The following is a 26,661-nucleotide window of genomic DNA, read 5'->3' as shown; positions in this document are numbered from 1 at the left end:
AGTGGTTGGGGTGTTTGGAGAACACGTAGAGGAGGACGTCGACCCACCATGCTGCCACCAGACATGGTAAATCCCACCGGTCATATACATGGACAATTACAGCTATTCTGAGGCTGTACTGTTCTGTATAATGCACATTCAGGGGTGTATCACTTTGGATACGACACAATTCAGAGTATCGTTTTAGTCTCCATCTAAAATATTCCTGTTTTTTTTATTCCACATCTGGTCCACATTTTTTTCAATCTTGGGTGATATTTGTCCACTTTTGATTCCACTGCGTGTCTTGTATGTACAGCATAACTCCCGATAAATCTGCGCTCACTCCATGCAATAAACACAGAATAAATAAAAATAATAATAATGTCAGCCAGTTTGGTGCATTTTTTTCTCTCCCAGCATTATTCTTCAAAGCCAAAATATCAATATGTCCTCGGATGTTTTACTGCTCTGCATTTCCCTGAGATTCACATATATTCAACACTTACAAACTAAATTAATCAAAGTTAAAATATGTCTTTTATTTGTGCCCTGCAGAGCTCATTAACTTAACACAAAGAAAAAAAGAGGCTGTCACTGTGTTTGGGCTTGTTTTAACTATTGTGTTCATCACGGCTGATAAGAAGTGAAGTGCAGCAACAACAGAGCCCACAAACCGTCAAACTAATGGAGACTTTGCACCTGCCTCTGGGTAAATATTGACACTCGTCATCCCACAAACGAGCTCTTGCTCCATTTCTCGTTATTTCTGTTGGCGCTGCTGCTTGTGTTAAGAGCTGCTGGTAATCCCCCCCCCACCCCACCCCTCCACACCCCCCTCAACAAAATAGACCCACCCAACTCTTTTAATCTAAACGCCGGCCTCCATAAAAATACCAGTGGTCGTCTCTTTCCTCTGCACCTGGATTCTTTTACTCGCCTCTTGTGGCCGACATTAGCATATGGCAGGAGTGGGAGGAGGAGACGGAGGGTTAAAAGAAGGGAAGAAAAGAGGGGGGATATTTAAATGGAAATAGGGGCCAAGAGAGTGGACCATCACACAGCAGAGAGAAAGCATATTTTGTGTACTGTTTCCCCAGCCAGGTCCTTTCATGGGGGAGGTGTGTGTGAGGAGGGGGGGGGGGGTCTGTTGATTTAAGCTGCACAAAGGGGACCTTAATCCTTTCAAGGGAACCAAATAGTCCAAAGAGAAGCACGTTCAAAATGAAACCTCCCTGTCAAGCATGGCTATTGAGCCCCCCCCCCCCCCCCCACCACCACCACAGCCCCCACCTCCTTGTGATGGACGCCACAAATCAAGCTCCGGAGGGAATCAAAGGCCACAATGTGGGAAATGTGTGAGGAGGTCCGCTTGGAGGGGAGTGCAGTGAAATGAGGTATAAGGGCCGGGAGTGGGGGGGGCTGGCGGTACAAGGACCTATCATCAGCAATCTGCCCCATTTCTACCAGAGCCCTGGAGGGGTCATAACCCCCGTCTCGGAGCCTCCCTCCCGCCCGGCATGGTAACTCCCCTCCATTACGGAGGAATGTCCATTCACGCGGGGCACCTCCATTATCCCCGAGCCAGAGAAAATGGCTCTGCTTTTAACAGCAAATTAGTGACTTGATAATGAGGTCACATGTGGTGTTGGCACACTGAGGCCATAAACAGATGCCTTTCCTGCCCTCGCTCCGTTCCCTGCGACCATTACTACGTCCTGCTGCGGCTCGACGTGCCGCTTTCCAGCAGGCCCACCGTCCACCTGAACCGCACACGTGCCACATGCATGTCGCACCAGGATTTTTAATCGTTTACACGATGGAACCAGCTGAGGAAGTCACGTCTGGGTTGGCGGGACGGCACATAATGAACTGCATCTCACACATTCACACACACACATACACACACACGCATGATGCATGTATAGGTCAGCATCAGCAACCGCAGCATCGTTTTCACAACAGTCACGGTGGGGGAAAACAAGGGATTCGTGGCCATACCTTTAGCTGTGGCTGTGCTGAAAAATTTCTCTGAACCGGCATCGGAGACCTGGAAAAAAGGGGGAGAAGGAAATAAGTAACACAGCACAAGAAAAATAGCAGGGAAACGGCATTTGTCATCAAAACCTGCAGCCTTTTTTCACATTTGTTGAATTCATTTGCACCATTCAACAAAAACTACTGCATGCTCACTTACAAAAAAAAAGAAAATATCAGGAGGCAAGCTATACTCTTAAATTAAGCCATCAAGTGTAATTTTGAATTTGCATTTTTTGACAATTTCCCTGTTGATGTGTTCTGGTAAGTCACTGACACACAGACACACACACACAGACACACAGAACACGATGTTAACATGTAGTATCCAGACAGATGTTCTTCCAGTGTTTGCATACAGTTATGTGCAAATCTTGCCCTTAATTTTGTGGAAAAACCTGCTGAGAATGGAGGCTGAAGGCGTCCAAGAGTCAAAGAAAACAAGTGGTTGTTCCCACTGTGGCCACTTGATGGCACTGTGGCTCCGCGGCGGACGCGCGCACGGCTCCTCCAGGCGCAGCGCCGACAGCGCGTCACAAACACAATGTGCAGTGATGGGATTTAAACATGAATTAGACAACAAAAGCCTCATATAGTATCTGCAGATAAGTCACGAAATAACAACATTTCAAGCGGGATATCCTGTCGCATTAACAAGTCACAAAAAAACCCCCAAAACAAAACAAAACAAAAAAAACAAGCTCCGGTTGAAGCGCGCACAGGAGTGAATGACAGCTTTCTGGGAATAAAATGAATTTCTAATCAGTGGATTCAGTAGCCTTGGATTTATTTGACTAGAAATGTGCAGCCGTGCGTTATTGAAACATTACACTTCAGAAAGGTGCGTTTTTGCTTTATTTAGGTGAAATAATGTTAATCATAAGACGAGTGACAGCTCAGTAACATGCGTGTTTATTTTTTAATTTAACCCCAGTATTGAATAAATTCTGCAAGACAGGGAATTCATTCTAAAAAAAAAAAAATAGGGGGGAAACGGCACACATGGAAAATTAAACTATAGGAAATGTTTCAGTGTAAATATTGTAATAATGAGGAATTCATTCATAATGCAACAAGGGCAGAATGTAAACAATGAGAGCTGCAGTGCAAATGGCATCGAAAGAGGTCGCAAGATAAATAAATGTGACTATTATTCCAGAAAATAACTTTCTTCCAGCCAATATGACACAATAACAAATAGATTGCAGATTATAAGAGGCGCAGAAGCGGCACGCATACCTTTGATGTGTCAGGAGGCAAATAAGTCAGGATATTACTTTCTCGGTCTGGTAAATATGGCCTCGATTCACATTCTGCTTCTCAAATAATATAATCCACACAAGAGGCGGCGAAGTCTACTCCGTTTAAATTCAGGACAGCCATGCAGATAAGAAGAAGAAGCCTTTCCAAGAAAAAAAAAAATAGAGAAAAGAATCCAAAGCCGTTGACAAAAGCTACTGCGCCTTTTGGACAAAGGGAACCATGTGTCTCGCCACGGAGAGCTTCAGCAACACTGAAGCGACGTGTCAGATACAAAAAAAATCCCCCTGATCCACCTTCCTGTCCAAACAACGTGTGTGTTTTTTTTGTTTCCGCGTATTCTCTCCTGTCAGAAATATCCGTGAGAGGCAGCAAACAGGATCCGAGTGCGTCGGTGCGCAGAGACGGGCTGCGTCCGGATGGAGCGAACCCAATCCACCAGGAGCGCGCGGCCACTTTCCTCCGTGCAGAGACGGCGGCGAATCGCGCAGCACAAACTCAGCAGGTAAAAACCCGCTGCCGCCGTGGGTTCAGATGCAAAGCGACCGTGTGCGCACCGGAGCCTCTCCCCATCCGCTCCCAAGCGCCAGACAAACTCCCATTCATCCAGCGACTGGCCGCCGCCGCCGCCGCCGATGCCTTCACGGTCCTCCCACTTCCTGATTTCCAGGCGGTCTCGGGTTGAACCCTCAGTGGTTCTCCTTCACGGGGGAAACACACTCGTGTTTTCGGGGGCTTCCGACAAGCTTGGAGCCCGCTGCAAGGACGCACATACCTTTTGCGTAAATTGCGCGCAAAAGGGGAGACGGCGGCGCGCCGCAGATGGATAAGGAGAGAGAGGGAGAGAGATGGAGAGGGAGGGAGAGAGAGCGAGAGAGAGAGAGAGGGGAGAGGGAGGGGAGAGCTGAGGCAGAAAGATATTCTTTCTTTCACTCCGTACCGAGTGAGATGATGTCAGCCGCTAATGAATTCCCCAGTAGGATGCTGCTACCGTGAGGGGAGGAAAAACAAAACACTCCTTTATGAGCAACGCGCACCTCGTCGCGACCCACAGGCGCTGTCTTCCTGTTGAATCAACTCCCACTCCACTGGCCTGGAGGGAGGGCAGCCACTAATATATATATATATATACATATATTTATATAAAGACGTTGGATCATTCAGCCTTCAATTCGAGCTCGGCCCACCCTGATAGACCTAAAACCTAAAGAGCTTCCACCCCTGACACCGCACACATAAATGAAGGCCAGCCGGTTCATAATTATATGATAACCTCACCGAAGCCCAGAGGGGCTTTTTTTTTTTTTTACACATGCTCGCCCAGGGCAACAACAAACAGTCCATCATCTCGCTGCCACGGATCGTCTTTGAGTTATTTCCCAGTGTTGATGCCACTGTATGTCTATTTATAAGAGCCCGGGACACCATTCTGCTAAGATTCACACTGCAGATCTGAAAATAATGTTTACCTGAGAGGCAGTGACACTTCCTGACACACAGTGAATCCTGCTTAACTGCTGGATGTTGCGGAAAAAAGAAAAATCCCCTTAATGGTGCAAACTCTTGCATCCTCCGGCTTGTCTAATGAGCATTAACCCGCTGGCTGGGAGGTCAATGGACACACAATGGAGTCACATTGCAAAAGTCTTTTCCCTGCCAGCTCAGCCCAAAGCGACCGCGGAGCAGAAAACGGACTTAGCTCATAGCTGGGATGCTAATCCGTCCCCGGGTAACGCAGGGACCCCGGGTCCGCGCAGACATGAAGTCATGGGAAATGGGACACGGCGTTGCCCGAGGTTTGCGGCGGCAACAACAAAGCCTCGCTAAGAATCGACTCCGTGGCCCTTCTCCTCCGGACTGCGGTCACATTCCCAGAGTGGCGACACCGCATAGTTCACACTGAGCGGAAAGTAATGACTTGTCCGTACGCTCCGCCGCCAAACTACTGACCGGCAGAACGAAGGAGAACCCGGGGGGGATTGGGCCTCGGCTGGCCACGGCGAAGTCCAGCCACTTGGTCCAGCTCCGGACGACGGAGGTTCGGGGAGAAAGACCTGAACCAATGTGTGGACCAAGCGTCCTCGAAACGATCGACCTCTCGCCAACAGTTCCTAGACATTCGTTGGTAACTCCGGCGAGACTATTTAGCCGCACAAAGCAGCGATTCACGTCGGAAATGCAATAAATCGGGTCTAAATTTACTCGCAAATGTACTTACTGTGGTTAAGTGTAATTAGATCACATGGATTCTTGCGTTTGAAGCGGCGATTGTGACGAAACATCAAGAGCGCGTTGCGGCTTGGCTCCGAAAAGCAGATATGTATTTATACGACTGCCACCAGCAAGAAAATGGCCACCGGTCCTTATTCTCAGGCCTGTGCAGGAGCGGCGGCGGCATTTTAAATGGTCATTATCAGATTTGAGAGCGACCACAAGTCTGTGATTAGAGCCGCAGTACCAAACAATCGACGTCCGGATCTCACGCTGCACATTATTTTTAATTCAAATGAACCGCTGACGGAGACGAACATGCACATTAAAATGAAATCCCGGCACAGTTTCACATGGAGGAGGGAAAAAAAAAAAAAAAAAAAAAAAACCCATCTGTGTGAGAGAACGAGATCAAACACATTGTCTGGACGTGTGCGATGTATCTCAGTAATTGCTGTCTGGGCATGCAACGTTCTATCTATAGACCATCAGCTTCACACTGACATTTTGTCATCTTTTATTCCATTTTTTTGGGGTGGGGGTGGGGGGTGGGGCTGACTCTCCACTTCAAAAGAAACCAGAAGCGTGTTTGCCCTCCACCCCCCCTACACACACACACACACACACACACGCGCGCACACACACACACAAGCAGGGTTTAATTTTACAGGAACTCTCCTAGATTACAATCACAGGGGACCGCTTCGCCTCTTTGAGCCTTCCTGCCATTAAGCCACATCCAGCCTTGTTTAAAATATTACTGATAAGTGTAACATGAGTGCTGGCAGCGGAATATGTTAAAAGCTCTTATTACGTTTGCCTGTTGACTCTAAACTCTGTCTTCATTCTACATGACGTAAGAAGAACAAGAAGAAAGAGGAAAAAAAGCCCTCATCTGATGTGATATTGAGCAGCGGCCATGTGGTGGGCGGGCGCTTCAAAAGCACTTTCACCTCAGATGACATCTCATGTCAGCGTGAGATGAGACAGTTCAACTGAACTGGAGTGTTTCAGGTTGGAAATGATAATGTAAGTGAAAAAGACTTTATTCATAAAGTATATCTTGACTTTAGTATCGCTGTCAAATCACCGTCGTGGGGTTTTTGTATGAAAAAGTGCTCCATAAATAAAGGTTGATTGATAATCTGGTAACGTACGATATATATATATATATACATATACTGATAAATGTTTATTTGAGTATAAAAATGTTGATTTTTTAACGACTCACAAAAGTGACATGCAACGTGAAATTACGCCTTTTTGTTCAGGGACAATTTTATCGGGCTCCGTTTTCACAGCGTTTCAGGTGAAAACGCGTCGTTTTCGTTTCGGAAAAGTTTTGAAAACGACCTCCGTTTAAGGAAATGGCAGAATACGTGTGTAGTTAGCATGTCAGGCCACACGTTGGCGCTGTTGGTTGTGCAGAGTCTGACTGGTTCTGTAGAAATTCTGATTAAATTATATTTCGTATAGCGCCAAGTACAACAGTCACTTTAAGGTGCTTTTACAGAGAAAACCCAACATTTCCACAGAAGAGACGGTGGAAAGGATAAAAAGGTGTTTTAAGTAAAAACCACTGTATTTGTCTTTATACAACTAAAACACAAGATTTTTTTTATAATATAAGGATATTTTGTAAACAAGGCCAGTGTTGCATTCTGAGTTATAAAACTGAGATCTTTCCTAAAACCAAGGTAAAGTTTAATCATCTAAACTCGGGTGAAACTGAGCCTGTTTGTTATTTCTAACTTTTCAGGTTACTTTTTCACCAGTTCATTAATGGTTAACGCAGGCGATCTCCTCTCGCCGAGGACATTCGGTTCTGCATTTAACCCGACTCACGGAAATGGAACGAGAACGCCGAAACCGTGACTCCAACCCGTCGCTCATTCCGCCCGCGGCTTCAGCCGACGTCCTCGACCAAACAACGCTCAACAACGCCAACATGTCGACGCTCAGCAGGTATAATATTAATCATCTCCGCCATCTTATCTCGGCGACGTGTCGCGGTAATGTTTGCTAATTACCAAAATATGTAAATAAATAAAAATAGGCACAGGCCGAGGATAATTGGGATCTCATCAGCCCGCAGGTATTTGTTCATAAACCCAAGGATTCGGCAAATTAGGACGTTAAACGCGATAGATAGCGGCGCTGGATGAAGGGAGGGAAATGATTGCAAGCCATCCTGGGGGGGGGGGGGGGGGGGGGGGGGACTCGGCCACGTGCACTGAATTTCACAGCCGTTTGTCAAGTTTCGAAACAAAGTGGAATGAGCGAGAGCGACAGGAAGACGTCGGCCCAAACTGTCAAATATCGGGTTTTTTTCCACATTGAGTCGACGGAAGAGAAGCAGACCGGTGAGACACGGTTAACATTTTCCTGGACGGACGGATGATTGGCCGATTAAAACATCCTCTTTTCAGAGTGAATGAAACCAGTTTTACAAGGATTTCTAAACTAAACCCTTGTCGCCTGCAGTCGAGGGGGTGGGATTAGAACCCACCCCCCACCTTTCTTCCTGTGAAATATTTCTAATAGGACATACACAAACCCACACACTTGCCAACATCTCCTCCTCTGCCAGTCTTTCGAAGGTGGAGTAACATTACCCCCCCCCGCCCCCCCATCAGTTTTCTATTTTTTCCCCTCTCTCCAGTCATTACATGCGACCTTATCTCCCAGAGCCTGCACTGGTTTGTCAATGACAACTGGCTCTAATCTCTACCCCCCCCTCTGACAAGCTGTACTGACAGGCCCTTTCTTCCCCGATTCCTCAGACACATAGCCAGGCATAAATTAATCTGTCACTCATTGCTAGTATTAATGTGAGGACGACACACACACACACACACACAGACAAACACACGTCTTGCGTTAAAACCAATTCCACGAACTGGGACAGAGCGGCGTGCCAAAAAGTGGAAAAAAATCCTTTTGGAAAAGCTGACAGTCTCCTCTGTTAAAAGTGCATCAATGAAGCATCCCGACACAGAGAATGAAAGATTTTCCGAGGACTTTTGAAGGATGTGACTGGCATTCCGCGAACATTAAGGGAGATTGACGGACGCGCGGGATGAAAGCGTCTGTCTGATCCGACGACGATACCTCTAAGAGCAGATCCTTTGTGTTCTCATAAAGCTCCCTGAGCCCGCAGATATGAAACTCGCACCACGTCAGACGGTTAAGCGGCGGGAAAGTATTTCTTCCGGTTGTTAAAAGCCTGCGGAGACTCTGTTATCTTCTTATCTGTATCTGCTTATCTCCCTGCGGTCGGTGAAAGCAGGACGGGGGGGAGGGGGGGGGGGGGTGGCATCCGTCGGAGGTCAAGATAAATGGCCTGATCAATGGCAGACATTATCTGGATCTGCTCGGCAATGACCACGTTCAGTTGACATTGCGGCCGCGGGAACAAGCGGCGGCGGCCTGTCAACGCCGTCTGACGCTGCAGTAGGACTCCGGTATCGTTTACATCAGGGGGGCCCCACACTTTTTCAGCATGCCAGCTACTTATAAAACGACCAAGTCAAAGTGATCTACCCACTACAAAAATGCAAAACATATATTTATTTTCAAATATATTGAGGATTCTTTTAATGTACAATGTATAATGATGTACCTTGCAAAACCGTATGAGCCAATATTGTGCAACACGACATAATTAACTATGAACATTTTCTGTAGTTACCCGAGTTTACTTTGATTCTTTGGTATTGCGACGGTCGACTGGCAGACGAGACAAACGCACTTCGAAAATGACATCGTGAAGAAAATGTCCACCTCCCATTCCTCATGAAAGTGACACGTTTTCGTCTTCTCACTTGGTCCAGCCCCCCCACTCATGTTTGACGACCAAAGCTTCCTCTAGTTCAAAAGAAAAAAGCGAGGGCTTCAAATTTGCGCTAACTCGCTTGACTAGCTTAGCGTCGTTGTTTGCGCGTGGCGGTGACCTAAAGGTCAGAAAAATTCAGCCGTCATCTGATGCTGCGTTCCATTGTACTCGTAATTCGGAAAGGTAAATTAGTTTCATTGCACCAGCATCTATTTTTTTTCTAATGTCATGCGATCTACTATTACTACCTTTGCGATCGACTGGTAGATCGCGATTCACTGGTAGATCGCGATCGACGTATTGAGCACCCCTGGTTTACATTGTGAATGTGCATTGATTTTGTTGTTTTGGCTTAAGAAAAGTACAATGCAGTATCCATGTTTGGGCCACTAGTTGGTGCTGTTGGTTGCTTTTTTCCCCCCATGAAACCACACATCAGCATCATCATCATCCTCATCCTCCTCCTCCTCCTTCTTCCCCACATCCGACATGACGCTCTGAACGCCGCCATTGTTGTTATCACAACTGTTTACTACGTTCGAGGTGCACAGGCGCAGGAGTAGCACTTTTTTTTACGATAAGCCGTTTTCGTAAAGTCGCATTTTCGGAGGCTCCGAACAGCGTTGTCGTGGAAACAGGGCCTCGCTCTGGAAAAACATCGGCGACAAGATAATCGGATGTTTCCGATTACTTCCTGAATACTCTGCCCAGCCACGATAAAAAAACAACAAAATGCAGACCTTTTTGCCTAAATTACAGACGTTGCCCATCCGCCTCGAACAACACACACGCATGGCATCATGCACGCACACCCTTCACCTTTTAACATTTTCGTTTAATGTCAGGATAATTACTCAGTCCTAAAAATCCAAGCCGAATTCTTTTAAAGGCCAATTCCGGGTGCTTATTTATAGTGCCGTCACCCAGTGTTTACAGGGAGACTTAATGGACTGAGAAAATTAATTGTTTCATGGTTGGAGATGGAGCCTCAGCTGTGACAGAGAAATCATCTTCATGAAGTGCTGCATTTGTAAAAGATTCATTTTTTTTGGGGGGGGGGGGTGTGAGGTTTCCCTTCATCTCTACATCATGTCAGTGTCCTTGACTGTGTTTTTCTGCGGCGCCGGCTGGAGACGACGGCGTAAACAAGACTCGCTGCTGCTCGTCACACAAAGATTATTTTGTGAAACTTCGTCAAGCTGCAGCAAAATGAAAAGAAAAGAAAAAAAAAAAAAAACCCAGAAGGAAAAACGCGATCTTCCTTTAATTTGACCCCGATTTTCTCAGTGAGGCTTCACAGACGGGAACACATGACAAACCCTGAGCTTTAATTTTTCCCGTCCAAATCTGCATGTCTTTATAAGTGTGTGGACCCGGCAACAACATAAGAAGTTCTGCAGCCCCCCCCCCCCCCCCCCCCCCCCCCCACGCCCGGATTTAATACAAACCAAAAACAACTGTTCTGGCAAGGATAATATTTTTACCCCCCGTTTTTGTTTTGTCTCCTCCTCTCCCAGCGGCACGATGGGAGTGAAGAGGGACGGGGGGAGATAAAGGGGGAGGACGATAGAGAGGGAAACAAAACCGGGGGAGACGGACGAGGTGGGGAGTTCCAGGGAAGGAGGGGGGAAAAGAGAAGCAGCCTGCTGTGTTTTCAAAAGAGGGACGGCGACAGGAAAGCATTGAGGAAATCACCGCTAAGGCTCTGCATTAAAACCTGTCTGACCCCCCCAACCCCCCCGAGTGATTCTCCCGGCTGGAGGACTACGGTCGGAGGGATTAGGCCTTCTGAAACGCTCCGTCAAGACCATTCTGTCAGGCACCAATGGCGACAGCCACCCCCCACCTCTCTCCTACCCCCCCCACACAGCCCCCCCACCCCACTCAAACAAGCCTCTCCAAGGCTCAACAGCTCCAGAGTGGGGGCCTGATGATAGGCTCTCCAGAGGGAGACAAGATGGGCCGCGGACATCAAAAGCCAGCAGGGTGACAGGCAGCAGGGAGGTCTCTGCCCATCCTCCCCCCCTCCTCCTCCTCCTCCCACCCCGCTTTCTTTCTTTTCTTTTTCTCTGGCTGTCCTCTCTTTCTCTCTCTCATCTCTACACCCCCCCCACTCCCCCCAAAACCCTTCTTTCCCCATGGCCATTGAGGGGATTCTAATTGCATTTTGCATGGCCTGAGCTAAATAAGGCCGTTGTTCTGCCTACAGTAGCCCCCCCGCTGAGCAGCTGAATGACGGCAGGACAAGAAACGGGAAGTTTAAACTGCTCCGGGGTAAAAAAAAAAAAAAAAGGCGAAGGAAAAACACTCGAGGAGAGGCTTGTGTCTGGAGTGAATTTGTGATGAAAATGTTTTGTTTGGACTCATTCAGTCGCTGACAGGTGGATCTGTCCGGTCGCCTCCTAAAGGCTGCAAAGAGAGAATCTCGCCTCCGTGATGTGGATCCTCGAGACGGACGTTTTCCAAGCGAAAATGCAAAAGTTGTCCGTTGCTGGTTATCGGTGTCCGTTTCCATGACAACGGTGCTCCGAGCGACAGAAAATGTGCCGCGGCCTCCGTGGCCTCGGCACCGCCGACGTATTTTTCAGCGTTTCTGTGTAAATGGAGGAAGAACGATAAAAAACCGTTGTCGCGTGAAGGCAAAACGCTTCTGAGACGAGCGCGCGAAAACGACGCGGCTTAACTCGAAACGATGTCTCGGCGTCTGCGCGCGATAGAGAGAAGCTCGGCATTCTCGGAGAGAGCGACTCTCCGTAGTTTTGTCGGCAGTTGCAGAAGATGCTGCGACTCAGTATTTGCGGCACCGAAGATCTTTGGACTCTTTCGGATATCCGCCCCGACCGCGGCGGCCCCCCCCTGCTGCTCGCCGCCCCCTTTGTGTAACACAAGAACGCCAGGGACCGGTTAAACAAGGGGAGGACTGTGTGTGTTTGCAAGCAGGATCAACGTCTACGGCAAATCCCCTTCCGTTTCTCGCCCGGTGGCGTCCCGACGGCGGAAAAGTGAGCTGATGGTTTGTGACCTACATGCGAGGCTGGTTGCGGGCCAGAGACGGGGGCCACGGCGGGGCTGCAGGGGGCTGCAGGGGGTCGGTCTGTTGACAAGAAAAGAGAGGCCTCTTCCGCTTTGAAGCCCCGCACATTTAAATATTTCATGACCCCCTCGTCTCCAGCCCCTTTTATCGGATTTGCGCTGCGGCTTGTGGCTGCCTTTCATTAATAGCACAGCGAGAGAGGAGTTAGTGTCGATCCGATGCCCCCCTCCAACCCCCCCTCCAACCCCCCTCCATCCCCCCCACCCCACCCCCGAACCGCGAGGCAGATCTGAGGCCGCCTCTCCCCTCATACCCGGGCCCCTTTTTTTTTTTTTTTTTGGTGCTCGCCATATCTGTAAGACGATCTCGTTAAATGCTAGTAACAATTACAGCAATTACAGATAAGCCGAAGTGTGTCAAAGCCACAACATGATGTTTACAATGATTAGCATGCGGCGTTATCAGCGGGGGATGCTAATCAAGGCCAGTGCCTGGTGCTTCACCAGATCACAGGGCTCTTTATCTGTCACTATCGATGAAAGGCCACCGGCTGAAGACAGACCGGCGCCGAGCTGTCGTGTTCCGCGGCATTTGATGGAAGGACTTTACACCGCGGCACATTAGCAGAACGACGATATCAAACGCGAGCGCGTCAAAACTCGCCGCGCCCTCCAGTGGACGGAAAGCCCTGGCGGATCTGGTTATCGCGTCTTTAAATGTGTTTAGTTTTTTTTTCTTTTCTTGACGAGCGAGCCAGTAGATTTCCACCGGGGCGCGTGCAGACACTCCGCAGGGCAGCGGAGCAGAAGTTTATCTCCAGGACCGGTGACCGTGGCATAAAGGCCGCGCTTGTTTGCCTGTAATAGAGAAGCCTTTGAGAGCCCGGCCACGCTACTGCCCGCGGGACACATTCCATGCTTTCCTCCACAAACTCCGCCGCCGCCGCCGTCAGGCTCCGGGTCCTAAATGTTCGCATTGTGAGGCCGCCCTGCCGGCCGCCTGACGGCGGCACCGTCGCCGTGGGGTTATTTGAGTGGACGCAGGCTCCCGGCTGCGCAGACAGAGCGCGAGTGTGTCTGACGCTTTGCAAACGAGCGTCCTGTTTGTGTTTGTGTGATTGTGTTCAATCTCCACAGTTTGATATTTGAGCGATGCCAGAGGAGGCCAGAAAACGGAAAACTGATGTGGACTGAGACCCCGTTGATATACATGGGGGGGGTGTAAGTGAAAAGGGAAAACTTTCACTGGGTCTAGTGACATCGTATTTTGCCGTTTCAGTGGAACTAGACATCTCTTTCAAATGAAAAATGATGCATTGTCAGTTGAAACGGGGACTGAGATTGGAAGTTGGGTTTTTTTGCACATAGATGTGTGTGTGTGTGTGTGTGTGTGTGTGTGTGCAGCCTGGTGCCAGCGGGGGCCACCGGGGACCGGCGGTGCTCTGGGCCACCCAGGAAACAGGCAGCGCTAAGCCCAATCACCAGCGGCCGTCTCAGCCGGGCTTACTGTGTAACTGTGTTTACCAACACGGGGCTTCAACAAGATGATCTGGGACAGCCTGCTGTCTGTCTCACGTTCCTCTTCTCTGAGACACACACACACACACAAACAAACAAACAAACAAACAAACACACACACACACTGAGCCTGTAAGAGGATTTGTTCTGGCAACAGGGACAGGCTGTGTCTTTTATCCACAGAGAAAGTTAAAGCACCACATGCAGCTTGACCCCACCTCACAAGCCTGGATGCACAGGTAAACATATACAAACACACACACACACACACACACATACACGCACACACACACCATTCCCTGAAGGAACCTGTGGTTTGGCCTGGACTTTCTCCTGGGTCCGCTGACATGGAGGTAAACACTGTGTGGTATGAAAAACCTTTAATTCCGTTTGATGAAAGAGCTGAATGAGCTTCAGTACACACCAGTCACCGAGTCGGAGGGAAACACGCTCTAGGCTACTGGCTAATGGCTTTTACACTGAATTTAGGTGCCGCAATTAAAAACAACCGACCTCTGTTGGTACGAGGAGCCACAGGATTACCAGTTTAATTATAAACCGCAGCAGATTTTTAAACAATTAAAGTGACCGTTGCGAGGTTTAATTATTATCAAAACCACATGCGAGTGCCACCACGCTTTAGAAATCTTTAGCCAAACGAGGAAAGAGTGTTCCGGGTGGAGGAGCAGGATGTCATGTAGGTCGTCTGTGGATCAGTGAAAACGTGGAGGAAGACTTTCCGTCACGAGATGAAGATGCCTGAAGGCAAAACCGCAGATCAAGAGCGGCTCTGGTGTAACTTATTTTGAATGTAACAGAAAAGTGTTTGACTTCCTCGCAAAACCAGTGCTGGATATTCAGTAATGTTGCTGAATCGTGATCAATGTCACACGAATAACTGTTGAAACTGACTTTTGTGCTTTTTGTCTCGGTAAAGTTCCGCTCTTACATGGCGACAGTTTGAAAACGACGTCCGTTTCCACGGTAACGGCAGAAACGTTGAAAACTTCACATTATAAAGCTCAAGAATGGAGGCCGACGTTCCGATATCTTGATGTCACCAATTGTGTTGTAAAAACAAAGGTCGGTGAAATCATTTGTTAGATTTTTAACCTTTGCAGCACATTTTAACAACACAACAATAATCCCGACTCACCCCGATGATGACCACGCTACTTAACCGTTACCGACAGCAGACTGTTTATTTGTTTGTATTTTGCGGCACGACGTTATCGACGTCTGTGTCCAATGAAAGACTTTACACCATCGAATCAAATTACATGGTGGCTGTCTGGACTTTTATGTTCATTACTGTCTCTGGATAGCTTATAAAAACCGGGATTTGAAAAAGTCTTTTCATTGCATTGTGTGTTTTTTTTTATTTATTTTTTTAAACGATGCGTTTTTATTGCGTCTTTCTTTTAAAGCCCATGAATGGAGATTGTTGTTGGAGTCGGTGCTGGCTGTGTTTTCCCTCTGCCGTCTACTGATTAGTCTGCTCCGACGGCCACATTGTTTACGTGATAACAGAAGGGGAGGGGGGGGTCATCGAGAGGGAGTTCAGTGACTCTCTGACCGGGGACATTAGAGGGGTGTCTTTTCGACGTGCCTGATAGAGTGTCGGCCCCCGACGCCTCTAGAGGCTGCGGCCTGCTGGGGAACCTAACGGGCCTGCAAACACCTGTCATCCGCCAACGCTCCGGGCACAATGACACCTGACACTGCTCATGGATTCACATATGGAGGAGACACACACACACACACACACACACACACACACACACACACACACACACACACACACACACACACACACACACACACACACACACACACACACACACACACACACACACACACACACACACACACACACACACACACACACAGACCCGAGTGGCGTGTTTTCCTATGCGTGTAGCTGTTGAAACATCTGCAGCACACGAGCGAAAGCAGACACACAATTAATCACAACATTGTGCACACACACACACACACACACACACACACACACACACACACACACACACACACACACACACACACACACACACACACACACACACACACACAAACAAGAGGCGTCGTCACTGCCGGCGGGGGGTCTCCCTCCCGAGACCCCCCGAGGTGACAGATGTGTCAAAACAACATATTGGTTTCGCCCCTCTCTTCGCCGTGGTGTTGCTTTGTTCCGCAACCGTTAAAAAAAAAAATAAATAAAAATAAATAAATAAGAAAACACGGGATCTGATTTGCTCTGCATACGGCTGATGCATTTTTCACGAGTTGCTCCTCAAACACCGTGTTCCTCGACATTAAAAAGCAATTTAGCACTCCCCGGATTAAAAGCGCATGTTAAATTGAAGGCCACACTTGGTGTGGGCATGAAAAATTGAGTGGCTCCTTATATTAACCAGGTTGAGCGCGGCACACAGCATTTAGACGGACGAAATGGAATCTTTTAGCATTACTAATTCATCCGCGGGGAAACGCCGCGCCGACCAGGTGGATCACCACCGGCCGGGACCGTCAACTGTGACCCACTTTCGTCTCTTTCCCTTTTCATTTCGTCGAGGGAGCCGTCCTCGCGGACCCTCGTTCGGGAAATTCACACGGTGTCCCACGCTCTTCACGCTTCACCGTCACTAAAAGGAAACCTCTCGTAGTCTAATGCGGACATCGGCGAACTCTTTTCAGGATGATTTGAGCCCCAGTAAGATGAAGCCTCTTGTAACACCGCGAGCCCTGCGGCGGGAAAGAAAAAAAAAAGAAAAAGACAGACCAGACCAGACACTCCTGTTTAAGTTGGCTCTCGTTCCAAAATGTCCTCTAATGTTTCCTCTGGCCGCGGCGAGGATGGGGGGGGAGGGGGGAGGTGGGGGTGAACGCTCGCTCAGCGGACCATGGACCCACTTAAACATGATGATGGATGCTAACGATGCCCGTAATTACTGTTTCTAAACTGGTGATAATTACAAATCTTTTATAGCTCTTTATCTGCAGAGGATCTTGATAATGATTGTCGGAGTGATAAACAGTTATTGTCGGCGTTTGACCTTCGGAAAAGCACCGACAGGCCAAATAAAGCACTGCAGCGCCAGACGAGCGTCTTTACACTGAACCATCACTCCGAATGTCAGCCAGACGCTGCGTCGGTAGAGAACTTGGGGATAATTGAAGCGGCTCTGGCATTTGGGTTTGTATCAAACTGATAAGATTAAAGTGGATCGTTCTTCTTTTAGCTCTGCATCATCGCCGAAACTTAACATTCGTCCTGGTATTAGTCTTGTGATGATTTCCTTGTCGGCGTCTACACACCGCTGTCGACCGTAGACCAACCTCCAGTTAATCATTTAACACGTAGCGTCGAAACTCTTTGGCACGGAGCATTACAGAAACAACCAACAGCACCAACTTGTGGCCCAGCATGGGAACTACACCGTTTTCAAAACATTGCCGTGTAGACACAAAACCTTTCTGAAACGAAAACGTATTAAAAATTGACATTTTCCCTTGAAACACATATAAATGAGTCAAATTTCAAGGACAAGCTCAGCTTAGAACAAAGGGTGTGACACATATTTAGATTCAGCAGACACATACGGTCCAATCTCGCCATGAATGGACCGGACTGGGACAAATTAAATCTAGACTTTAAAGTTTTTCTTTGTTGTCGCGCAGAGTATGTGTGATTAAAATGCCTAGATTTTCACAGAACCAAACAATTACTGCCAATGATGGCTATAATTGCACTATAAAGCCAATTTTAATGAAACATCTGGTGCAAAATACAGTGAAATGTCCCAAAAAAACCTGTTGCATTATGGGTGTTTTTACAAACTCGCATTGCCAGCATGAGGCTAATGCTAGTTGGAGACTTTTTACTCCACTGGATAATTCCTAACCCTTTTATAAACAGATTGTCTGGGTTTTGTTCGAGTTTATGGCTGTAGATTTGTTTATCTGCCTCTTTCTCCAAGATATCCTCAACTTTTAACACCTTGTATTTATTTAGTACTACTGTTGATTCAATTCGTGAAACGTTTTTGAGTCCAAATGCACCGAGGAGTAAAGTCTAGTACATGGACACAAAGCCTCGTTTCACAAGTGCTTGAACGGTCCACGTATTTGTATTAGTGCAGCAGCAGAAAGACTGAAATATTAGCTTTAATTGAGCGTCAATGTTTGTGCCAGATCTTAAGATAATCCCTCAAAGCATTCCAGCAATAGCCCAGGAATCTGTGGAGGCAACGTGACCTCTTTCCACCAAAATCTGATCAATTTCCCTTTGAGAATGAGAGAACATGTGGCAAATTTTACATAATTCCCATCAGGTGGTTGGGAGCGACAGCGTCACCAAGAATCGGAGGGATTAACGTTAGCCTGGATACATAGATTTATTGAAATAGCTGCATTAACATGCATTTCAATGATTAATCTACAAAGATCGGGTCAATGACATTAATCACTCTGGGAAGGAAGATCGTCTCCGGTGCAGCGTATTTAGTGAATTTCACTAAAATCCATCCAGGCTGATAAGCAGGTCCACTCCTAACGCGGCTCGGTACGGCACGGCGCCGCTGGCCTGGCTCCCCGGTCACATGGCATAGATTACGCCTGCGTTACACCCGAAATGCCTGATAATGCAATCAAGCGGCTTTGAAGCTCGGTGATTCTCCAGTGGCTGCTGTAATGAGGGGGAAATGAAACCGCTCCCTCAGTGTCTGACGAAGCCTCTGATGAGACCTTCATCAGGCGGCGCCACAGACACGCGGTGAGAAAGCATTTAAAACGAACTCATCCGTCTCTAGCCATCCGCCCAAAACACACACACACACACACACACTCTTGGCCTCGTGGCACCACCTCCGGGTGTCTGATGCGTGACGACCCCTGCGCTGAAGCGGGTGGCGTGTGACGTTCACCGCCGACACAGACACAGATAAATGCCGTCACGTTCATTTTAGATAAGGCGTCTATTGTTTGTTGTCGCCGGCCGCGGCTACGCGGGGCGCGAGTAATCCAATTGGAAGGCTGATCCGATTAAAATTGCATCACATCTGTCCTCTTAAATTGGATGTGATTGTGATTTCAGGTCGGTGTCGCCCCGCCTGTGATCCGAACGCTGTCCAGTGTGAGCGGCACGTCGCGTCGTCTTCCACCGATCAACGCTTCAGGCGCTCGATTTTGAAAAAAAAAAAAAGAAAAAAAAAAAAGAAGGAAAAACAACAGATCTCGACTCTTCCTGTTCAGATCATTGTCGTTTTCCAGAGAAACACAAAGAGGAACAAGCTTGATTAGTCGAGCTGGATTTGGGCTCCAGCTTTAACAGAGCAAGGCATTATGGGATTTGTCCCCCTGACTGAATGAAATCTCACTGTATAAACCTGATCATCGATCTGAGGCATGCTATTCAGACGCTCTGTGAGTTGGACAGAATTAAAAGTGTCTCTCCTCGCATTGCTTGACTCAGTACAATCCACATTAAATGCTAATTTTTCTGATTAAAAAGAGAAGAGAAAAAAGCCTTGTTAGGTTTAATAAGATTATAGTTTCACGCTTTTCTCCAAACGGAGGGAGCCGCTGAGGTAAACCGAGGCTGAATGGATGTTTAGAAATATACTGCAAGCAGTTTTCTTGACACTACTGGAAGCCGACCAGTCAATTAACCTGCTGCTGGGCCTCGTTTACACCGTTTTCAAGTTAAAACGCTAATATTTTGCTGCATTTTGTTCGTCCGTTTACACAACAACGAGCCACTGGAAACACAACTTTCTGAAAACACTCCACCTTCGTCCCCGCGGAAAAAATAAGCAACCTTTCTATAAAGAGTTCTTCTGCACATGTGCGAGAAGATGGACAATAACAACAGTGGCGGCCTCCAGAGTGTCAAGACTCCCAGTTAATACACCCGAATAACAATCTGTCCACACAAATATTGTTTACACATTGTTTACAGGCACCTGGAAACAAACAAAATTCACGTTGTTCTTGTTTTAACTAACTTAGTTTAAACTATTTGATGGTTTTTAGAGTTTTATCTTTCGTGTGCTCTCTGTACGTGTTACTGTGTTTCATGTACTTTTCTTTTTGCTATTTATTTGTTTTTTAAAAGAACATTGTAGTATATATTTTGTACTTGATGTACTGCTGCCGGGACACACTTGTACAAGAGATGAATCTCAATGTGGTTCTCCTGACTAAATAAATGCTCATGAATGAAAATGAAACAAAGTCGTTCTATAGCGTGTGGCTTCGATACGAAAACAACCAACTAGCACCTACTAGTGGCCCAGCATGAAAACTACATCAGTTTCCATGCAAATGGACGTCACGTGTTCAACGCGAGACTTTTTCTAAAACCAAAATACAAAAGCGACACGTTTTCTCTTGAGAGAGTCACAGAAATCGCACCAGCTAATAATTTATAGCGTGTGCAGCGTTCACGTACGCCGATGTCGCCGCGACACCGCCGCCCCGTCCCTCGTGCGGGAGGCGACACGTCGTCGTCGTCGTCGTCGTCGTCATCATCATCATCATCATCATCATCATCATCGCACAATGTAATCTCCAACTCCTCATCTCATTCCCCACCTCCTTAATGCAACACAGGAATAAACGGATGCTCGTTTCATTACGTGGAGCAAAAGAGGAGAAAAACATCCCGCTCGCGCCGCCGTTAATATCATCCTTCATTCCAACCACCCCAGAGGTGCCGACGTGCGCGTCGCGCCCGAGCGCGGCAGATTGCTCCAGTCAAAGTGCGTTACTGGCAAATGTCGAGCGTCGGATATTAAACGCCGGTTCACACTTGCGGGAGAATCGAGTCGTGACTGGGTGACTGAAGACGCCAGAGGTTAAGTGGGTTTGAAATTCAGAGTTCAAAGTCCCAAAAAAAAAATTCTAAGTCAAAATAAATATGAGCTGGTCAGACTCCTGCATACGAGGCTGTATTGATAAAAAATAAAAACCTTTAGTTCTTTCCTGTGCGTTTGCGTGAAGATTTTGCCGAACTTGACGAAAGCAGATAAATGCGTTTATACTAATTTAACTTGATTTCAACTCTCGTCTCACTGCAGGTTTCATTGTGGACTGTCAGTCTGTCACTGCCTTTCCTCTCGTTTCTCCTGCCTTGCAAAAGCAATCTAAAGCAAGCGACACGATTAAATGAAGATTATATATAGTCATCACGGACGTACTGTATGATACCTGCTGCAATCAGTGTCTGCTGCCGTGTTTACGGTCTGCAAGCTTCAGGAGGTAGTAATGATGCCCGCGCAATATACATAAATATCACAAAAGATTGATCTGTGATCGGCTGCATTCATTTTCCGCACGTCATCCAGATGGAGCTTTACTGTTCTAGAGAAAGAACAATGTTCACTTAAAGACGTTGTCGTGTGAACGTGGTATTAAAGAATCACATTTTATGGTGGTAAAACACAAGATTATTGGATGTTTAGTTTATAAGAAGCAGCTCTGGTTCACAATGAGGGTCAAGATTTTTAACTTATTGGTGGATAACAAAAACGCTAGAAACGTTCAAACCTGACAATATAATATTTGTAGGGGTGGAGCTGTTGGGTTGTACAAGAATATTTCATAAAGTGGCCCGTGTGAATGTGTGCACTATTTCACGTGCACGTTTTGGACACAAGCTATCATGTAATGGTTATATATGTTATATGGTCACATCCAGTGCTATCTCTTTTTTTATAAATGGGATTCCATTGCGTGTGTGTGTGTGTGTGTGTGTGTGTGTGTGTGTGTGTGTGTGTGTGTGTGTGTGAGTGTGTGTGTGTGTGACCCCTCATTCCAGATCACTGCAGGATAATAACGCCTCCCAGGTGTTGCGAGGCCTGATATCACCTTCTCGGCAGTGATAGCTATCATTGTTGCTAATAAAGCCACGCGCAAACTGTGCCGCACACGCACGCACACACACACACATACACTGGCGCACACGCGCGCACACACACACACACACACACACACACACACACAGAAAGCCGAAGACAGATTCTGTCTGCTCTTCCCTGATCTCATCTTCTGCTTTAATGAAAAGCAGGAAGCCTCAACAGCCCGGTCGAGTCACATCAGCAGCCTGTCTACGCTGAGCCGCGACCCCGCCGCTCTGCTCCACCCCACCACCACCCCCCCACCTCCCCTTCCACACCCGGCCTGTCCGTCTCTTTCAGCTCGCCTGATGATTCACGACGGCTGATCGATGGCGTCTCCCGTGTCATCTCTAACAACTGCTAACTTGTGATTATTTTGCTGACACCTGACAGGAGGCGACCTCAGGGAGGCGGAAATTTGGACATGGAAGAGCGAGAAGAATGCTGGCTCCCACACACACACACACACACACACACACACACACACACACACACACACACACACACACACACACACACACACACACACACACACACACACACACACACACACACACACACACACACACACACACACACACACACACACACACACACACACACACACCCACAGATACACACACAGATTCCACACACACTCACACAGCCAAGGCCAGAGCCAAGAACAAAGCTGGCTCGACGCCCCCAAACAAAATTAAATATTTGATCTCAAACTTCCACTCGCTACAAAAGAGCTGCGTTCTTGCTGCGGTTGGTCTCACCCATTCATCAGCCTCATGGACGCACGGAGAGAGAGTAATGACGGGTCTTAATGTGCAAAGAACCAGAGATCAAATTCAAGTACGACCAATAACGTCAATGACTCCAGTGTATTGCCAAAAGTATCCGCTCACCTGCCTCCACCATGACATCCCATTGTGAAGCCATGAGCCATGAGATAGCCTCTCCTCTGCTGCTGCAACGCCTTCAACTCTCCTGGGAAGGTTTTCCAAAAAGGTTTAGAAAAACCTCCATCATCTCCAAACTGTCTTCAGATGATTGTGAGTAAATTCCCCGGCTGGACTTATTGCACAAGTGGCATCCGAGCGCCGGAATCCACTGAGAGTGACGCATTATCTTCCACTAATGCAGAAACAGTCTGCATGTCGAGGTGCTTGATTTTAGACACCTGTGGCCACGGGAGTGACTGGAACACTTGTATTCAGAGATCTGGATAGCCGAGCGAATACTTTTGGTAATATAGTGTATACGTGGAGTCCAGCTCTGTTATTGTGCTGCTTCCACTGGAGCAAGTCTGGTAAAAAAAAAAAAAGTCAAAATTTCTCTTCCAGAGGGCAGAATTACAAACTTATAGGACTAAAGTGATTATGCTAACCCGCCATGTGATTACTGCTCCACCAGTCGAGCCTTAAACTAGCTTTTATTGTCCCTGTTGCCGTTTTCCAGACTCGTACGTTTGTACAGATTTCCACTATTTTTCTGCCGTCTTTTAAATTCAATTATGTAAATCAGTAACTTCTTAGCTTGTCATCTTGATTTCATTGTTTCCCTGTTTGTTTTCTTTTGCTGCATTTTGTTTTAGGATGAAATGTTTTTATGTTCCCTGTGGGTTTTACTCAGCTGCACAAATTAACATGTTGTGTGGCTTCTGTGTTTTTTTTCTTTCTTTCATTGTGTGTTTTTTTTATTACACCTTTTTTTTTATCACTTTGATTCACTGTTTTATCACTTTGCAATTAAAATAAATGAATAATACATGCACCGCAACCACAAACGGCGTACAGACTACTGAGTACTTTAAAGGCTTTTAATATACAGGCTTATAAAGTCAGTGTGATTATAAGGATGTTTTCAGAGAATAATAGGTTTTTACAATACTTCACGATGAAGTGACCGTCGGCGGGGACGTGCTGCAACACATACTGATGTACAATGACGTGCTTCTTTTGCATAAACGGTATTTCCTGAGGACGGACTGTGGATATTTTGTCTCACCTACTAAATTTGACGAGCAGCTGGATGAGAGACAGCGACAGCAAAGGCTTCTGATGATAGAAAATGTAAAAAAATAACTTGTGTTTATGACAAAGGCAGAGACCTACAATGTCATCATTATCAATGAGTAGTGGCGTCACATTGGTATTTTCAATTTTCATTGAAAATACAACATTGTGAGTCAATCTAGTCAATCTATATCAATATTTACACAAAAATCTGAATATTAAGAATGTGTCAATATGCCCCAGTTGAGATGAAATACACACTTAAGTTTAGCTTTGAATCATCACAAAGGTTTTAATTTAACTACAAGCATGTGCCACTACAGGGGTGCGACACTCATTTCCCAGAATAGCCATCTGAAAAAAAAAAAAAGCACTTCTATTGAAGGCCGAGACTTAAGTTAACATGAGTTTTGCTCAACAGGAATTATTTATTTTGATAATAAGCACGGGTTTTATGAGCTACTGTTGCTCTGCGTCAGTTTCTCCTTCTCAGTCTGTGTCTGGAAATCATTATTACATTTCTAGCTCAGTAAGTGAAGTAAATAAAAACAATAGCTGTCCTCCTTTTTCACTGTGAAACACTAATTTCGTGAGGTAACAGTTGCTAGGCCCCTACCGATAATGTGATAATGGACAATAACGTGAAAGATGCGATACTTTTAGGTGTAATAAAGTAATAATAGCAGTCGTTTTCGTTCGATTGAGGAATTCCCCTGAGAGCAGCTCAAGCTGAGCTGAAGGGCCTTATGACATCCTGCTCTCATCCGCTGAATCCGATTGTACCTAATAAAGCGGCTCGTTTATTGCTGGACTGCAACGTATTTCCAGTTGTTGTCTGGTTTTACGGATTTCACACTTTGGCGATGAATCGAGTACAGATATGGCGCCACAGCCAGGTCAAGGAAACTTCCTTACAAACTTTAGGATTAATGAATCGCCCAGCTCTTAATCCGTCGATACAAAACACTGCACAGACCTTGGACAGTCCACTCACTAATCCTCTTAATTAAGACTAAACACTCGTAAGAAATGGTTTAATAAAGACTGCGATTTTTGTGCAGATACATCACAGAAATCTGAATTGATCCGAACACTTTGTGTTTTATTAGCTAAAGGGGGAAATGGTAGTCATTCCAATGCATTTAAGTAATCTAAGTAAAGCCACCGCAGCGCGCCACAGAGACAAAGCTTATATCAGCAAGAAAAGAAAAAGCAAATACAACAAGCAGCAAAGCTCAAGGTCTATTTTTTTTTTTTTTTTTTATTTCACACGGATGCAATTAAGTTTCCATTTCGGGGCGTGACGAATTGATGTGAGCAGAGAAAACACTAAACACTGCTGCATCTCCTGCCGTCTCTTACGAGTCAAGCTCTTGAGTGGCTGCTATTTCCTGTCCGCACCTGGAAGCTGCCGGAACTCCAGTCGTACAAAGACGTCGTCCAAATAAGACCCCGTCGGCACGACGACGCTCCAAGTGAAAACATCGGTTTTGCATTTTGGTTTCAGAGAAGTTTCACATTTACGCGGCAACGTTTTGAAAATCATATTCGTGAAACGCCGGAAAACGCCGTAGCGGGCACGCCAGGCCACGGGTTGGCGCCGTTTGTCGTTTTCGCAATGGAACCACACAGAGCGGTCGTCTCCCAACTGGAAGGTTGTAGGTTCGATTCCCATCTCCACCTGTCCACATGCCAAAGTGTCGTTGAGCAAGTACACTGAACCTACCAAAGTGCTCCCGATGGATTTACACTGCCTTGGATAGGCAGCAGGGTTTATTGGTGTGTGAATGGGTGAATGTGATTAATGTTTATTTTATTTCCTTTCAGAATAACGGGTCGTTCGCACCCGTTGAAATCGATAAGGGAATCGTTTGCAATATTGTCAATCAGTTTCAGGGAAATCAAACACCGGGAGCCAGTTCTCAACTACAACATGTTTTCGTATTCCCTCCCCGAAGTAGCGGCATTTCAGAAAAGTTGCTTCCACGGCGCTGGAACGTTCTGAAAAAGTTCCACCTCAGGAGCACATCTTCAAAAAGTTGTATTTTTTGGGGGGGTTTTGCGTTTTCTCTTGAAAACTTTGTGGCGTTAACGGGGTGTTTTAATCAAGCTGTTTTGCTTTCGGGAAAAGAGCAAAAGTACAGGATGAACTCCTCCTCGTCAACCGGCTCTGAGGAAAGAGAAGTTCTTCCGTTGTTTCACAGGCAGACGTCGGCGACGGGAGAGGTGCTGAGTTGCGAGTCTCACGTCGTTAGGGCTCGAAATAATGACGACAAAACCTCTGAGCAGAAATGATTTGATTAGTGCTTTCAGGTCTAAAAAGGAACCTGGATGCGTACCAAATGACTGTGGAGAGGGAAGGTGCGACGGAGCTCTTAATTGCTGGAACTGCACCGGGAGACTTGATGATTTGTGACATCTTATCCGGTGCTCTGCGCTAACGCTAATAACTGTTAATTAACTGTAGCAAGGATGCCGGCGAGGAGGAAGCGAGGGGAGAGAAAACACACACTCCTACACATACATGGCCTTGTGTGTTGTAGAGATTAAAGGAGGGAAGAAAAAAAATATAAATAAAAAAAATAAAAAAAGTCTCTGGGGATGTGCGCGAGATGGAGCGAAGATGTTGGAGGTCAGGGCGTTTTGCTGTTCTGTAATGCTAATGGGCACGACGGCGCTCCGCCGCTATCAAATGGGAGAAATAACGGCGACGCCATTATTGTTTTCAGATTGATCTGGCTGTGTAAATCTGTTAGCCCTAATTGGTCCACGAAGACGGAAAACAAAGTCAACGTTCCGTTCCAAGGCCGGCTCCAATTTCCAAAGCAGATGTTCACAGATGTCGTTTTTGTCATCGGAAGCGTCGGCATCTGCGATCGAGCTCTTT

At 46.8% G+C, this 26,661-nt stretch overlaps 1 protein-coding gene across 1 annotated transcript in view; it reads right to left on the bottom strand.

Moving 5' to 3' along the window:
• The window catches only part of auts2a (activator of transcription and developmental regulator AUTS2 a), a 323,507-nt gene that overhangs the window by 32,613 nt on the left and 264,233 nt on the right, over positions 1 to 26,661 (bottom strand). Inside the window, 1 exon segment of the mRNA XM_080508686.1 lies at positions 1,981 to 2,029. Within this exon segment, the coding sequence (XP_080364812.1) occupies positions 1,981 to 2,029 (49 nt within the window).

This window comes from Blennius ocellaris, assembly GCF_963422515.1.
Source record: "Blennius ocellaris genome assembly, chromosome: 14".
NCBI lineage: Eukaryota > Metazoa > Chordata > Actinopteri > Blenniiformes > Blenniidae > Blennius > Blennius ocellaris.
This window is presented reverse-complemented; position numbering and strand designations above follow the sequence as displayed.